Source organism: Urocitellus parryii, chromosome 10, assembly GCF_045843805.1.
Source record: "Urocitellus parryii isolate mUroPar1 chromosome 10, mUroPar1.hap1, whole genome shotgun sequence".
In the NCBI taxonomy this organism is placed as follows: domain Eukaryota; kingdom Metazoa; phylum Chordata; class Mammalia; order Rodentia; family Sciuridae; genus Urocitellus; species Urocitellus parryii.
This window is the reverse complement of record NC_135540.1, coordinates 91,993,337-92,011,687: the sequence shown is the minus strand read 5'-3', so window position 1 is coordinate 92,011,687 and position 18,351 is coordinate 91,993,337. Positions and strand designations below refer to the sequence as shown.

Below are 18,351 nucleotides of genomic sequence, written 5' to 3'. Positions count from 1 at the left end.
CCTTTCCCTTTTGCTATATCCCTTCAGTAAACTCATTCTTGTTACTCTGAGTGACATGTCTGAAATTATTCTGAACTGATCACAAGACTCGGTGTTTGAAGGGGGTCTTCAAATTGCCTCAGTGTCTCAGAAGTGACCAGCTCTATTAACACTATGAATTCATAATTTTGTAAGATTTTTGGAAGCCATATATGAATTATGGGTGTGTTTGAGCCAACATAAGATTGGGAAGCTGCTTTTCTGGGAAATCCTGTGTGAAATTCCCAAACCCCTGCTCATGCTGGTTCTCTGCCTTAGATCAGAGTCTTAATCAAACAGCAGCTCCCCAGAGTTGGGCAGAGATGGCCATGACCTGCTAAGCATGAAACAACCTGTTTACCAGAGGATCCCCTGCTACATTGTAATCTTACACCTACTGAACCCCTTTTGTCTGTATTGGTATAACTAAAGCAATTCAGGCTATTTCTTTGTTAGAGTCAGACCCTTCTGCTCTGTTCAATCAAAAATTTTAAAAAAACTGATATTTTATATATCCACCCAAAGAAGGAATGAAAATGAGGACATCTAGGTGAACATTTTTAAAGGGCAAAGATCAAAAGGGAGTGAGCTCATGAAAACAAATATTTCCCACATACTTCTATTTGATAAGCAAAAACAGGTAGGCATCACTACATTTCTAAAGCCACTGGCAAATGACTTTGTTTCCTTCATCTTTCAGGAAAGATGGATGCTGGGGCTGAATGTACAATGAAAGGTAAGCATCACTTCCAGTTTCCTGGAAAACCAATGGAAAGGCAACTCACAACATTCTAATTAGTGAACTCTGTCTTCAAAGAGATGAAAGCTACAAAACAGAATCAAATGGCAATATAAACGCATATGGTTTAATTTTATTTTATCAAATAACTTTTCCTTGAACTGAAATATTTCTGTCTCTTACACAGGGAGTGAATTTCATGAAGATAAAATTTGACTTGACAAAGTGATTTGTGAAAAGTTGTTAGGATAGGTAGGAACCTGGCCATATAACCTCCTCTAATGGGAGCAACAGGAGGAGGCAGGCCTAGATAAATTTACTCCCTTTTTTTCTTTTTTCCAGTTTTAGAAAACATCTGGCAACAAAACAGACAGCATTTAGTGATGATGAATATCCCAGTTGCCACACAGGCCAGCAGGAACCCAATCACATCCAAAGAGTAGTACTGGAACCAGAAGAGGTCATGGGCAGCCACCCGGAGGTGTTTAGCTCCTTTGTGGCGCATGACAAACTCAATCCAGAAGACAGCTCGATCCAGAGGCTTTGTTGGCTGATCATGCTGAATTCTTGATAACTTCATAGCATTCGCTTTAAATCTAAAGGTGAAAAATAAAAGTATCAATATTGAAAGTAATTTAATCTGTCTATGCACATGAAGTCAATGAAAGTTTTTCACAAGTGCCATATGGATGATTTCAAATAATTATCAGAGACTTGCCCTGCATACGATTTGTTTTTTCTTTCATCACCATATAATGTCTGATTTTAACTTATGTTCTGATGTATAAATATTTCAAAAGTGCCCATTTCAAGTCAAATGCTTTCTATCGGAGGAAATAGTTATGAACCATTCTGAGTCCCATAAGTGAGAGAGAAGGCACATAATTTGTAAAAGATCACCTTGAAGCTTTTAAAGAGGAATCATATCATGGTGTGCAGTGCTTCCTAACTATTCTCTCTGTTTTTCCTCTTCTTTTTTACCCTCTACTGTATTTTCCACTCAGTAGCCAAGATGGCATTATTAAAACATATATATCTAATTATGAAGCTATCCTGATCAAAATTTTTATATCACTTCTCATCATAAGTAGAATAAAATCCAAGTCTATTCTTGTACTAGTGGTTTCTAATGGGTTAGACACTGGCCATGATTTCTGATAATATTTTTTCTCACTCATTCTGTCTAGGCATATGTGTATTTTAATTTTATTTTTATTGACTTTGTTTTTAGTTATATGTAACATTAGGACACATTTTAATGTAATCACAAAAGCAAGGAATATAATTTGCTCTAACTTAGCCCCTGACACTCCTCTCTTTCCATACCCTTCCTCCCCTTCCTTCAATCTCTCTACTATACTGATCATTCTGAAATTTATGTATACTTTTTTAATTAGTGTTTTTGCATATAATTAATATTGGGATTCACTGTGATATATCCACAAATGTACACATGAACTTTAACCAGAATTTTTCCACTCTTCTTCCCTTTCCCTGTTCCTGCTTATTCCTCCTCAATCTTCTTTTTTCACTCTATTGATCTTTCCTCTCTTTTGATAAAATTCTCTCTTTTTGTTTATCCTTTCTTGCGCCCCATTATTTTGGATTAACTTGCACATATAAGAGAAAACTTTTGACCTTTGACTTTTTGAACCTGTCTTATTTCACTAGGCATGATAGTCTCCAGTTCTATGTATCTACTGGAAAGTGACATAATTTCATCTTTTAGGACCAATAATCCATTATGTGTATACACTACAATTTCTTTTTCCATTCATCTGTTGAAGGGCACCTACATTGGTTTCATAGCTTGGCTACAGTGAACTGTGCTACTATAAATGTCAATGTAGTTGAATTCCTATAGTATACTGATTTTAGATCTTTTGAATATATACTGAGAAGTGGGATATGTGAATTATATTGTAGATCCATTCCTATTTTTTAGTGGTTTTGAGTACATGTGTGTTCTCCCTGTTCTTCAGTGTTACCAAATGTGCTCTCTGCTTGGCACCTTCATACTTTTAATCTCATCTGGTTTTTCCTTGAGTATCCTTTCATGAAATACCATAAGTCTTGCTTATATCTCATGGCTAAGGTCTTGGCCATCAAGTCACTCCTCAGAGGTACTTTTCTTGGTCTTATTAATGTAGTAGCCCTAGGGATTTCTTCTATTATTTTATGTTGTTTAAAACGTATTTCCTAATAATTTAAAATACATTACATTTTCTATAATAACACCCAATAGTACAAGAAAAACACACCATATCCTAAGTGATCACCAGGAAATATCACAATTAACTTGCAGGGTTGGTGGAGTAATGATACCCATGTGCCCACTAATTGGATCATGATACAGAATTTGCAGGTCATATATTCTGCCACTTAGAAGATCCTCAAGAATCCATTAGAAGACTTAAATCTGATAATGAAATATAAACTCAGAAAAGTAACAATATACAAATAGCCACACAAAACAAGATAGCTTTTTAAATATATAAATATCAAACTCAGTGAGAAAGAAATCAGAAAAATATTTTTTTAACAATACCTTAAAAGAAAAATCACTAGGAATAAATGTAATAAAGGAAGTGTAAGTTTTCTACAATGAAATTTATAGAATATTGAAGGAAGAAAATACTAGGAGATGGAAAGTCATGAACCTGCAGAAAGAATACTGATGAAATGGCCATCTGGCTGAAACCAAACTATAGATTTACTAAAATCCATATCAAAATACCAATGAAATTCATCCCAGAAATAAAAATTGTAAAATTCATATGGAAGCCCAAAAGATCTCAAATATCAAAAGAAATTCTGAACAAAAGGAGAAATTCTGGAATTAACACAATTCCGATTTTAAAATAGACTACAGGGCCATAGTAACACAAATAACATAGTGTGGGATAATAAGAGACACACACCAATGAAATATAATAAAGGCCCAGGAAATACACCTTAGAGCTGTAGCCATCTGATTCTTGAGAAAGTTGCCAAAATACACATTGGAGAAAAAAGAGCCTTTTCTAAATATGATGCTGGTAAAACTGGATACCCATATGTAGAATATTGCAACTTGATCCCTAACTCTGACCCTGTACAAGAATGAACACAAAATGGAATTAAACATTTCAGTAGTAAGTGAAATAAGTAAAAAAAATCAGAAATACAACATATTGTGTGTTTCCCTTCACATGTGGAATCTGGCAGCTTAGGTGACATAAAAGGAACAAGAAGACTATTACACAAGAAGAAAGGGATCGGGGGAGAAGGAGGAGAGATTTTTAGGTTAATAAAGTCTTTTAGGATATAATGTAAAACTGATATATTCATATTTAAGTCTGATGTTTTAATCTGTATTCTCTTTTTCCATTCTTTCTTTACTTCTTTCAGAGTATTTTTATTATTTATTGTGCTACTATTTTTTTCTTGGAAATGTAGTTTTGAACTTGTCCTTTAAGTGATACCTTCCTTAAGTAATAATTCTATCATTAAGAGAAATGAGAGTTGAATTGAAGACAGTCATTCTACCTAGAAACTATATACTCCATGTAATTTCTTTTGCAATATGGAAAAGATTAAATATTGAAGTTCTCTTTTATCAAATATCATGAAGAAAGTTTTATTGTGCTTCTAAGATTATCACAAAGTCAAAAAATCAACCATATGGAATGTTAGAAAGATATTTGCAAATCATATATCTGATGAGACTTATGTCCATAAAAGATGGAGAAATATTGAAATCAATAATTAAAGCATAAATAACCTGATTAAAAATGAGCAAAGGGTTGGAGCTGACATTTCTCTCATGAAGGAAGTGAATGACCAAAAAGCACATAAAATTATGCTCTTTAGCTATCATGGAATGCAAGTCTAGACCACAGTGAGCTACAATCCTTTTCACTAGGATGACTACAATACAAGAAAAGGTGATAATAAATGGTAATAATGATATGGAGAAATTGGAACTCTCTTATATTGCTTGTATGCTGTAAAAATTTTTGCATCTACTTTGGAAAATAGTTTGGCAGATCTTAATACATATAAAATTATTATATGATCTAACAGTTCTATTACTAGAAATTAACAGAAGACATGAATACATATGTTCATACAAATTGTTCACATTGTTCATAATAATCAAAACTGGAAACAGACACCTTTATAAACTGATGAATTGATAAATTACTTTGAATATTTACAACCACACAATGTTATTTAACAATAAAAAACAATAAAGGCTGACCCTTGGCAAAGCATGATGAATCTAACAGCACTAGTGAAAGAAACCATTGAAAAAGACAATAATTTTATTATATTTCTATGTGAAATATTTAGAATAGGATGAGCTATAGAGACAAAATTAAATGGAGTTTACCTAGTCTAGGAAGCAATAAAAAATGACTTCAATGCATGGTCACATTTTTTTTGATGTGATAAAATTTCCAAAAATTATAGTATTTAAGAGTTTTATAACTATGGAAACATCAAATGAATTTTAATTTTAATTCACACTTTAAAGAGATAAATGGTATATTGTGTGTTATACATCATTAAAATCTGTGAAAATATTAACACTGATATAAAAATTTTTGAATTTAATAATTTATAGTTGCAGAAATTTTAGGTATGGATTTAAGATACTGTCATATCTTTTAAGTTTATCATTCTTTTCTGTAGATCCTGTCATATTTAAAAATTCAATCCTCATTGCAAATGGCTATATATGGAAAATAATTTATGTATATGTAGAAATGGTGCAGTAATCATTTTACTATGTAATCTACAAGATCAATGCAATTTTAAAATTCTTATGATATTTGAAGTTGAATACAACTCTGAAACAGTAATGGTTAAATTGATTAAAAATAGATTTAATATAGGTTGAATCTTTAGATTCTTTCAAAATTACCCTCCTCCACAGCCACATCAATATTTATAGCAGCACAATTCCCAATATCTAAACTGTCGAACCAACCTAGATGCCCTTGTATAGATGAAAGAATAAAAATTGTGTCATATATACACAATGGAATATTACTCAGCAATAAAAGAGAATAAAGTCATGACATTTGCAGTTAAATGGATGGAGTTAGAGAACATAATGCTAAGGGAAGTTTGACAATCAAAAAACCAAATGCTGAATGTTTTCTTTGATATAAGGGGGCTGATTCATTGTGGGATTGGGAGCAGGAACATGGAAAGAATAGATGAACTCTAGATAGGGCAATGGTTGGAGGGGAAGGGAGAGGGCATTGGGGTTATTCATGATGGTGGAATGTGATGATCATTATTATGCAAAGTACAGGTATGAAGACATGAATTGGTGTGAATACACTATGTATATAACCAGAGATATAAAATGTTGGGTTCTATATGTGTAATAAGAATTATAATGAACTCTGCTGTCATATATAAATTAATTAATTAATTTTAAAATTACCCTCCTCAAAATGGGCTAAAATTTATACTCATTGGTGAGAAGACAATTTTTCTATGAATACTACCCATTGTCAAAGTTGTTGTACTCACATAGGGTCATTAATGACCATCCTCAAGGCCTTGAGGAGATCTGAACTTGACAGTGTTCTGTAATCCAATTGAATAGCTGCTCCCTTGGCCTTCACATGAGCAATGTTATCAGGTTGATCATCAAACAAAGGAATGCCCACCATAGGGATCCCATGGTAAATCCCCTCATAGACGCCATTGGTTCCACCATGAGTTATAAAAGCTTTTGTTTTTGGATGACCTAGGATTGATTTAATGTCAGAAAAATTATTAATTTAAATCTTAGAAAATGAGAAATGTGTATTATAAGACATTAAAGAGATCAGAGTGTATTCTAGGTGACAAATTATTGTAAACATGACCCTGAATTAATTATTTTTTTTTCATATCACAGAGGAAGAAGCACCTAAGTCCACTAGAGTGCTAACCGAAAACTACATGCAAGAGAGAGTACATAACTTGAGACTTGAATACTGAATACAACATTAATAGGTAGAAAAAATAGAATATTTTTTAGTAAAAGAATCAACGTGCACTTATGGAAAATAAGGTTATGAAGGACATGTTAGCATATTATTTCATTAAGAAAAACTGAAGTCACTAAGTTTGCTATGTAGCATGTCCAAAGCAACAGGGAATAGGATGGTGATGGTACTGAATTCAGAGAAAAGAGAGACTACACTTCATTACAAAATGATTGCACTTCATAATGAAGATTGTGCATTAATTTCCAGAGAAAATAAAGAGTCACTGTTCATTAAAAAAAAAAAAAATCCTGGATTCCATTTTGAAAGGTATTTGAAATACACCTGCAGGAGGAGAAAGAATAAGTGAAAGACATACAACCCAGGAACTGAGTGATAAATTCTTGCAGGGGTAATTGCACCAGTAATAAAGATAACTTGGATTCTGTATATAATGAGGGTGTATATTAAAATTGCAGCTTTTTGCTTTTTTTTTTTTCAAACCATCATTGGGCCCGGAAACTAATTAAAAAGAAGTTGAACATTGTATATGATTCTTTTAAGTAACAAGTATTGAATAAAATGTTTCCTGTTGAATTGTAAGCATCCATTTTGATGGTACTCATGCTTTTAGGACTTATCTCAGAGTCTTACCAAGAAGGTCATTCTGGGGGATCCAGTTGTATATTCGAGTGTTGGGTCCTAATTTATCTGGCTTCTTGCCTTGATATCTCCAGATGACCTGTTTGGTAAAGAATGCACCTTATTCTATGATTTAAAGTTTAATGTTATAGCATGTTTGCATTCTAAAAATTTAAGAGATCATCTAGTTCAACATTTAACACATATGGAAATAAGGACAATTTTAAGTAACGAGAATTATGAAAATACAAACTAAAACTCCATAATTATTTTGATTTATGCATTTTATCCTAGATTTCATTTTCCAAATTAAAATCATTATGTTTATTTCTTGTGAGTGACATAGATTAGAAAGGACATGTATTGTTTAAGATAGTTATTTCAGTCTGCATTGTTTTTTATACACAAAAGCAAACTAATGCAGTCAGCTACTGTTAGAAGTAAATGAATACTAACTAGGAATTACATGTAACTTGTTTTAGGCTTCAATTTATTAAACACTACCTATAAGAATCTTTTTAATGGTACTTATGGATCTTATCCCACACTTCTAACAATATTGGTACATTTTGAATTCATTAAATTTTAAAAGTAAGAACCCATTTGCAACATACAAGTAATTACATAGATATCGAAATAAAGTTCAAATTTGTGAGATTGCTTAATGTTTTAAAACTGTGTGTAATCATTTAATGATGCAGTACAAATCTTGTTAGTAGTCTTATATATCTCCAAGATATTTTTATGTCTAGGAATAAATTAAGGAGCTGATTTTGGAAATTAAATGCAATCTTCATGAACTGGAGTATAATTTCTAAGTGCTTATCTTCTGTATGCAATGGGAGCAGCAAAGTAAATTTAGGTCTATAGAAGGAAAAATAATTGGGCAATTAGGAGAAGCCAATATCAGATAGGAAACTACAAAGTGGATGGAAAACACTCAAAGACCACAAGAGTGGTAATGTTAGAAATTGTGGTATTAAAGCATTTTATGGAGGTGGGAACTTTTGAATTTCAGCCCATGTCAGGCTTGCTTCATCTTGACTCTTACTTATACTCTTCTTTCTTCTTAAAAGGTATTTTTCTGATGTTTTAGAAGCAAAGACTTTTGGGGTACACTTATAATGCACAGGGTCCACTTCAAATGCAGAACTAATCTCTCCAATTTCTCTAATTGTCAGACATTGTCAGGATCCCATCCACTAGTGTGAACTGTTTTTTTCTTTTTGTACAAATACATGTGACTGAGTAAGAATTTGGCCCAATGGTTTGGGTAGCCTTTCTCCTCAAAACTCCAGGAAAAGTTCCTTAAAAAATTAGATACTTTTTTAATGGGGAGGGAATGTATTTCGGGCTTACAGTTTCAGAAGTTCAATCCATATTTGGCAGACTCCATTGTTCTGGGCCAAAGATGAAGTATATAATGTCAAGAATCCTATTCTTAAATGAGGGTAAACAAGGAATAAGGGATTGCATGGGATAACTAAAATCATGATAAAATTCAACCTTTTTCAATGCTTAGCATTATTGTGGTGATCCAATTATGAGTTAATTTTTTGTAGCTTTCTGATAACATTGGCCATGTATATAGTGCCCTCAGGGATCCTGTAAGGAAATGGAAGAAGTAACAGGGAAGAATGTGGTACCTGTGTAAATGCCTGTGATACCCTTACAATTAAAATTTCACAATAGACCTATAAAATATATTTTTTATGATCTCAATGTTAACATTACCATGAATTAACTGCTCTCTACAGTTTAGAATAACCACACATATTTTGGTTTAAAACATGATTTTTGAGATGAATTAGAGATATCACAATAGGTTATTTTTCACAAAGGATGCTTCATTAAAAAAACCCTTTATAAAGTTTAACAGACTTTTTACATATTTGGCCACTAAGAGGGCACTTTGCTTACCTTTTGTGGAATCTGTGCAAGAGCAAATGCAATTATATTAGCTTTCTCTTCTGGCATGTTAGAAACCATCGACCCCAGAGAAAGTACCACAATTCCATTTTCTCCAGAACTCTGTACAAATTCTTCCATTTCCTGTGAATAAAACATTTGCTCCATCAAAAAAGATGAATAGGGAGGGGATACAAGATGTCAGATTAGAAGAAGGCTGCCTTTCTAGTTGCTCCAAAGATCAAAATATAAGCAGTGAGAATACTGCTTGTTAGTGAGGTGGGTGAAAGAAGGATTTCACTAAAATTCAATACTGGACAGTGAGTGTGTCTCAGAGACTCAGAAGCTTGGGTTCATTAAACAAAGAAGATTACATTGATACCAAACTGTTTGTGGAAGCAGATATAAGCAGTAGTAATGGTGCTGTCTACCACAGAGAAATGGAAAATGAAGGGAGAAACACAGTGGACATATTTATTATGAAAAAACCTGACATCAGAGAAGCAACATGAACTTAGCTGATCCAGAGGCTCCACTGAGCACTTGTGATTGAAAAGTGCTGTTTATTTACTGCCTGGGGAGAGATAAGGTGAATTCATCTTGAGGTGGCCTTGCTCCAGTGTCTGTTACCAGAACTGGGAGATCTGAGAAAACACTGCTAGAATGCTTTTGTGTGGCCTAGAGTGTACCTAGCTAAATGGGAGTGAAACAGGCATAGATAAGATTTTACCCCAGGGGATTCAAGTCAGAAAAGCAAAGGGGCAGCACAAGTTGCTTTTCTTTTGAGCTGGTGGCTCTTGTGACCAGGTGATGTGGGTGAGAATCTGAACAGGAACTTAGTGAAATACTAAGGGACTGAGCCTAGGAAAGATGTGCAGGTGAACAGCAGAATGTGTGGAAGATCAGCTCCCCTTTGAAATGAATAGCATTCTTAGGAGGCTTCAGAGATTCAGGCTCCCTACATAGATAAGCAACTGCCAGGCCCTAGGTGTGTGTCCATCCAATTTCTTCAGGGTATGTATATGTACCAAACAAAACCCCTGAGGTCTGATTAGACCTAAGTTTCCTCCATCAGAACTCATCCCATAGAACACTGCAGCAACCCCACCCCAGGAGTGCATAGATCTAGTCTGTGCACACAAAGCTCCAACTGACACTTCTTCCCATTCCAACCTACATCATACTGGTAAGAAGGGAAGCTGAGAATTATTTCAAACACCTTCAGTCTTAGGCCATTCCAAGTGGTAGCTCAGAGAGAAACACAAAACAAGGAAGGGGATAACAGTACATAGGTAAAAAAGAAATGGAATGAAAAACAGTTGAATATTGTCAATAACCATCCATTCTAACAATTTTGGCCACCCCAGTGGAAATGATTCCTTCATTTATCATTAAGAATACTTTTACTATTTCTTATTATTTCTGTGTGTTTGTGTATTCTTCCATTACTGATTGGTTTATGGACATATATTCATATACATTTCTTTCTTTTTTTCCAGCTTTAGCATTTTTTTAAATGTAGCTATTTTTCTTTGCATTGTCTTTTGATAGTTAGGGGTTTTTGGTCTGTATATATGTGTTTTCTTTTGTATTGTCTTAGTTGTTTGTTTCTGTATCTCTCTTTTATTCTCCTGGTTATAGCAAAAATCTATTCTCTATTTTTCTCTCCATTTATTTGTTTTTCCTATTTTCTCCTCCATCCTTACGACTATCACCTGCTGTCTCTTCTGCATTCTCTCTCTTCACTGTTTAAAATTTCAAACTTTTTTTTCCCTATCTTCATATCTCACATTATTTCCTCTTACTGACTGTAACTTTGCCATCTTTAAACTAATTAGTTTATATAACTCTTGATCCTAATATTAATGGTTTTCAAATTATTACTTCTGTGGATTACATAGTTGACACCTGTTTCTTGTCTTAATGACATATTTAGTTTATATTTATGCACTGCTTCATTGTTGGCAATTGCTGACCCACTTTTTCTGTTTTTTTTTTTTGTAGCAATTTACATTTTAGAAGTCATTAGAAAATCCTGATATTTATTTGAATCCTGTATATTATTTGTATCAGATGTGGTTATTGTTTATTTCCCCTTATTCTGTGAATATCTGGAAATCTACAGTGACACTACAAGTTCACAGGGTAGAGAAATCCACTGCTGAAATAAATTCAACCAAAATACAGTTCATCTTGCTCCACATGAAAATTAATGGTATTCAATCACTAAATATACTTTAATACAGAGTATAGTAGAGATAAAAACTCAAACTAATGATAAGGCCTCAAATAGAAACAGCTGGACTGGGTTCATGGTTTCTACCTATGGAAATCCACTGCACAGGAAAAATAGAGAGAATTAATTCAAAGGCTGTGAATACCATACTTATATAGGAGTCTTAATTCAGATCACTCCAAGACACTTTGGAAAGTAAATATTATGCTTTAAAAAAGTAGAAGAGGCCTGGTTGTGACTCAGTGGTAGAGTGCTTGCCTAGCACACATGAGCAAGGGGGGGGGGTTTGATCTCCAGTACCAATAAAAAAAAAAAACTACATAAAATAAAGGTATTTTGTCCATCTGAAACTATTTTTTTTAAAAAGCATGGAAGAGAAATCCCTCCTAACATATGCATAAAATCCAACACAAGAGTTTAAGAATTATGTAAAAATAAGGTACCATGGAATCACTTAAAAATTCCTAATTTAGCAACAACTGATCCCAAAGATATTGAAATCATTTTTAAAAAATCAGGTAAACATTCAAAAAGTAAATTATTATAAACTATAGTCAATGAAATTATCATATTTTAAAATGATCAATGAAGTATAAAAATGATCAATGAATTCCAAAAGAACATAGAAAAACAATTGAGTGAATTAAAAAAAAAAAATCATTGCAGATTATAAATGAAAAATTCAACAAGATATAAATATTGAAAAAGAACCAAACATAAATCTTGAAAGTCAAAGATAAAATAAATCAAATAAAAGGTCAGTTGAAAATCTTTATAGTACAATATGTAAAGGTAAAATTTCTAAGCTGATTCTAAGCTGCAAAAGTCTGAGTTAAAGTGTAAAAGACCGGCATTGTAAAGCTTCTAAATGGCAAGGCCTGGGCTAAAAAGTAAAGACTAGGTATTGTTAAAATTCTTCTGCTATCCCCGGAACCTATAATCTCTGTAAAGTTGTTAGGACAATGCTGGAACTGCCCAGTAAATATTTCCACTGACTTTATGGTTGTTTAATAGCTAAGGGTTCTGAGTTGCTTGGCACGTAGGCATTGCAGGACCTAAACCAATCAGTTTGAATGTGTACCCCGCTTAGAAACAGCCAATCACCCCTGCCCTGATTGTTCCCGCCAATGTATGCACTAATCCTAACTCAGGATTGTTGTTCAATTTTCCCGCGCCTCATGATGATTTGTTCTGATGTATGCAAAGCTCCCCACCCTCTCCCAAAAGTGTACTTAAGCTCTGCTTGAACTCTGCTCTGGGCTCTGGGCTGCTCTCCCTTCTTGAGTGAGCACAGAGTCCCAGCGCGCTGGAATGGATCCTCAATAAATCCCCTTTTGCCAATTGCATGGAGTCAGTCTCTTGGGTGGTGTTTCCCTCCGACGTTTCCCCGGTCCCCCCTTACAAATAGACAATAATGAAAACAGAACATCAAATATAAAAGAAAAAGTGACCAGCTTTGAATATTCAGACAGTATTAAAGTAAAGAAAATAAGCAACCATGATGGTAATAATTATTTAATTAAAGAGTCCATATAGAAGAAATAATAAAAAAAAAACCCTGAATTTCAAAAATGCACAAATCTTATTGGAAGAGTAGCTAAGCAAATGAGAAATAAGATCACATTAAACATAAAAGAATCAAAATGACAGGAATTAATAAACATCTCTTTGTAATGACATTGAATATAAATCATCTCAATTCTTTAATTAAAATATATAGTCTGGAAGAATGGATCATAAAACAAGACCCAATGATATGTTGTTCATAAAAGACCCACCTTACAGGTAAAGACAGCCATAGGCTGAAAGCAACAAGATAAAAATTGATACATAATGCAAATGGAATCAGAAAAAAAGCAGGATTACCTACTCTTATCTGACAAACAGTCTTCAAGCCAAAATTAATCAGAAGAGACAAAGCTGGTCACTTCATACTGGTAAAATAAATAATCCTACAAGAAGATATAACAATTATAAATATTTAAGTCATAAACATGGATCCAACTAATTACATAATTAATTAATGTAAGATATTTTTTTCAATATGTATTCTATAAGTAATTGCCATGAACACAGATTACATTCATTTGATTTTTTGTTTGTATAATTACAATTGGTACACTGTGAAACCCTAGGCTATTTGCAATGTTAAGAGTATTGATACATTTGAATCTTTGTCATTTTGACAAATTTCTGTATTTAAACAATACAGAAATTGTTTTAAGAATCTAATTATTAATGGAAAAGCAAGTAATTTGGGGGAGCATTACTTTATATAATAAAGATCCATCAGACAGTGTTTGTAATATTGGCCTGTATTCTAATCTTGTTTATTCTATTAAATAACACCTGGTTCTATTATTCCTTATCATGATCACACTGCTATCTACCTTCTCATTGTCCTCCTCCTCTCTCTGCTGTCATTTCCCTTTTATTGACAAGGTAACTTTCTCCTACCGTGAATGGGGAAATCTCTCAAGATCAGAGGTTAATGGTTTAAAACTTACAAAAACTCTGTCTCAGTTTTTAGTCAGAACTTTCATTAACTTTTTGGTTTTCTGTTTGTATTGTATGGAACTTATCACAAACAACAAAATAATTCTATTGAATATGAGGCTTAAGTAAGATCTCAATGTGTTGTTGACTTTAACAGGTAGGGAAACAGCTATTCTTTAGAGATCACATAGCAATATGCAAGTAATGTTTGCTTCTAAGCATAGTGTTTATTTAAAATGTTTTAGACTCTTCTGTTTCCTCCTATGAAATATTATCTTATTTGCTGACAGAATGATTTTGTAACTGTAAACTAAATGGCTGTGCTCAGAAATAAATGACAAGAAAACTTAGGACATCATGTTTGCAGTATATATTTTCTATGTTCATTCTCTCTGAAAGCTGTGATGTTGAGGCGTAAGTTTTCCAAGGGAGTTTTCCTGAGGTGTCCTCTAAGATTGGCATATGGCAGAAAGCTCTCTCAAGCTAAACATCCCTATCATAGTCTAAGATGTAGTAGTCTGTGTTCTCAGGTGAGTTTGTTGAAATGCTGGAGTGAAGACAAGTAAAGATCACACATTTATATCACTGAGAAAAGCAATTACTTTACAGCTAAAAGGTTGTGAAGAGCTTGAACACTTATAATATCATTTCAGGAATTCCACTTTCTCATTTGATTGCCAAAATTCATGCATTTACCTTTAAGCAAGTTGAGAGAATATCTGTTCTCTAGGTCTTTGGTTGAAAATATAGTGTTGATTTTTCAGAAATCTCATTTCTGTTATATATGAAATTGTATCCACTGTGCCTGCCACATATTACCTAATTAATATTCTTGGTAATAGAGCTATCATACAATATATATACAAGAGAAAATCTGTGGTAGTTTTTTCAGCCATATTGTGAGTTTCTATCTCTCAATTTGAATATAATCCAAATTAATGTACACAGCAGTGTTTAGGGTATGCTAAAATGAATTAAATGTAAAAATACCCAAATATTACTATTTCTAAGTATTAATCCTGCCTTTTTGGTATAGGTAGGGTCTTAAAAAGTAGATAACAAAATTCAGTTTTTCAGAAGGAAAATAGTATTATAGAAACAAAAAAAAGAATAATTACAATAGTGAATATTGCTATGGATCCTATTTTTGTACCAAGGCCATTTTGTATATCATTGTATATCATTATTATGTACTTTTTCCAGGGAACACGATATGAAGTTTGAATATTAGTAGATAAATAAGCATAGTCACATGTAAGAACAACCTCATCTATGGTTACATCATTTGTTATCTGCAGTCTTGCAAGAAAATCCTGAGTGGTTCCTCTGCATTGTCTTTCCCTCTAAAATCCAAATTGCTGACTGCATTTTGACATTTTTCAAAACAGAAACTTTATTCACATATCTCTTATGCTTAACTCTTTTCGTTGGCTACCCAATGTACTTCACACATATTTTAAACTTCTACTAATTATCTTGCTTTCACTTACCTCTCTAGCATCATCTGCTCTTTGCTGAGCCTTCTCCTGCTGAACCACTCTTGAAGTTCTTGGGAGTTTCCCTTACTATTGTATGTGCTTTTTCTTTTGTGTCTCCCTCTCTCCCTCAATCCCCTTTCCCATCCTGTGGATTCTTTAGAATTCACCTTAGTTATAAAGGCTTTTAGGTTTTATTTTTAATGATCTTCGCTGGAGGTTTCATTAGTATTGTATAATTTACTTATAATAACTCACGCAAATTTTTTTACTTGTTACAGTCTCTGTACCGACAGAATGTAAGATCTGGTTGATGCAGAAACTGTGTCAACTTTATAACTCTCTGTATCCAGCACTTATCTCTGGTATATGACAGCCACTTAATAAATATTCTCTGTATTTATTAGATTAAATTATTGATTCTTCATTATGTATTACATAATGAAGGTCTTTTTTCCTGATTATTCTCAAAGGAAAGCAAATATCCTACTTTCTTCTGTGATAATAATGAAACACCATTACATGTGATGGCATAGAAATGCCTGGGTCTATAATTGGCAGAACTCTTTATCTTGCTTTTTATATCTCTGAGTTAAACACTCTGAATTAAGAATGCAGACTCATTTCTACCAAAAATGTTAATTAACAGAACAAAGAAAACAGGAGAAGATTCACCTTAGGGAGGGGTTTGGCAGGTTTACAGTGGAGTCCTCCAACAAAGTCAAAATTTGGTAAGAATGGACGAGGAAATTCTAAATCCCAATAGGTTCGAATGAGCCAAAAATCAGCTTTCCCCATTGTCTCATATATTGTAGTGGGTCTCCCTGAATGGACAAAAGAGAAGAAAAGAAAATGAGAAATATGTACCTTGAATGCTTGATACATTGCCTTGAAATGAGTTGGATTTGTGTACGCAAGGTGTTCAAATGCACTTGAGTATGTGTGTGTTCGTGTGTTTGCATACTACAATGGGTATGTTTTTTAAAGCACATTTTTGCATACTATATTTGATACATTTTATATATGTTAATATGTACATAAACTAGTTGTGTGGGTACTTTCTAGTGTTCCATTAGTATATTTAAAATCACAATTAGATTATTAACCTAAGCCTCATTAGAAGTAAATATGCATTTTATTTTCTCTCTAAAACTACAAAAGTAACCTAATTTTTTTAGAATTTTTGTGAGATCCATTAACAATCAGTGCTCCCACCCTGTAGAGATATCTTTTCTAGGAGTAGTCAGTCAATTCTTACAATTGAACAAACCATTCCCTTGATCCTTGATTCTTCAAGTGAACTGTAATGATTTAGTGAGTATGACTGAATTCCTAGTGACCTCTACTGCATTTGTCTCATATTAAGAGATTAATAGTATTAATTTTCTAAAAATATACATTTTTGAAAGTAACTGCCAGAAAGTTTACACAAATATTAAAATAGAGATTGGTTCTCATGCTGAATTTAGTTCATATTGTCTTAAATTGTATATGCAGTTTAAAAAATATAGACTAATAAGGTGTCGTTTTACTCTACACCAAGGTTTTAGGGCTTAAAACATGATTAGTTTGTTTTTATCAAAGGAATATGAAATATAAGGTATCACAATGTATAACTTTTCTGTGCCTGATATAGAGACACTGTTAATGGTGAAGTAATCTTCACAGCAATGCAAATACATATTTTTTTCAAATTTCTAACAGAAGAAACAAAGCTATTCAAAAGTAAACAATTTCCTCCATGATACATATATATGGTTGTGCTAGTAATACATGTGTATGTTATTAATGTACATGTTTATCATCATTAAAACATTTAGTGAGATTAATAATGACTGTCCTTAAAGAGGAAAAGAATAGTAAATTGCATATGTAATTGCTCAGAGAAATCTTCCATGATTCAATTTGCAGGTTATTAATTCCTGAAACTTTTTGAATAAGTAATTGCCACTGGTTTCAAACTGGCCCTATAATATAACTGCCCCCTTTTTTTTGTTGAAACTATTTGTTCATCTTATAGTTTCATTACATTCTTTTACTTACAGAAAAGGAAATTCTTCTGATTTTATATTCATGCAAGCTCAGCTTCATAGTCACAGGAAATTTAGGGTTTCACAGTACTAATCAAAGAACCAGCTTACCTAGAACTTCACTGTAAAACTGATTCCATTTCTTCACATCAAATGACTGGAACCAAAAATCAAAATAAAGCATATACATTATGTTTTTAATCCGATCCATGAATGTCATTGGAGCACTTAATTCAGACATAATAATGGGCACGTAGGAAGGAGGAAATGTAAGTCCACCACTGTACTTTTCATATTTATAGCCAGGAGTAAAGCGGAGAGTGTATACAAATGGTACTTTAAGTAGCTCAGCCAGCAGCTCACCACAGGGACCAATAGCATCTGCGAGAACCACATCAAATTTTGATTCACGTAGTTTCATCATAATTTTCTTATTTAAAACTACATTTCTGCAGAGTTGTTCAATTGTATCAGAATATTCCTTGAACAGTTTTTGCAATAATGAATAAAATTCCCAAAAGTCATCTTTTGGAGTATCATAAATTAATTCATGGATCCATTTGGAGAAACGTTCTTCCAAATATTGTTCACTTGATGGTGCAGGGTAAACCTCAAAATTAATAGCAGATGTTGTGTTGGGATTAATAAGAATGGAAGCTGTTGATGTCAGAACAGTCACCTCATGACCTCTCTGGAGAAGTTCATCCAGGATTGTCTTTATGTTGATCCAATGGCTGTATTCTGTGGGCCACACCAGCACTTTTCCACAGCTTCCCGAACTAAAGTAACACATCAGTTGTATCAGCAGAAGAACTGAGTTACTTTTCACAGACAT

The 18,351-nt window shown here is 33.1% G+C and overlaps 1 protein-coding gene across 2 annotated transcripts; it reads right to left on the bottom strand.

Moving 5' to 3' along the window:
- Positions 1-888: 888 nt before the first annotated feature.
- On the bottom strand, positions 889-18,351 carry LOC144257217 (UDP-glucuronosyltransferase 2B31-like). 2 transcript variants are annotated; one of them, XM_077803238.1, is made up of 6 exons: positions 17,628-18,351; positions 16,162-16,310; positions 9,292-9,423; positions 7,384-7,471; positions 6,287-6,506; positions 889-1,353 (listed from the first exon to the last, which is right to left on the bottom strand). In XM_077803238.1, exons 1-6 carry the CDS (start codon positions 18,349-18,351, stop codon positions 1,074-1,076), a joined length of 1,593 nt encoding a protein of 530 aa, XP_077659364.1. In that variant the 3' UTR covers positions 889-1,073. The 2 variants fall into 2 exon arrangements, with proteins under 2 accessions (XP_077659364.1, XP_077659365.1); XM_077803239.1 differs by lacking the exons at positions 889-1,353; positions 6,287-6,506; positions 7,384-7,471 and adding an exon at positions 8,953-8,976.

Bases quoted from the DNA above. Each gene is read 5' to 3' on its own strand.
- LOC144257217 (XM_077803238.1), bottom strand. From the start codon at position 18,351: ATGTCTGTGAAAAGTAACTCAGTTCTTCTGCTGATACAACTGATGTGT. The intron at 7,472-9,291 runs GTAAGCAAAGTG...TTTACCAAACAG, and splicing joins TTGCACAGATTCCACAAAAG to GTCATCTGGAGATATCAAGG. The intron at 6,507-7,383 runs GTAAGACTCTGA...AATCAATCCTAG, and splicing joins CCCCCAGAATGACCTTCTTG to GTCATCCAAAAACAAAAGCT.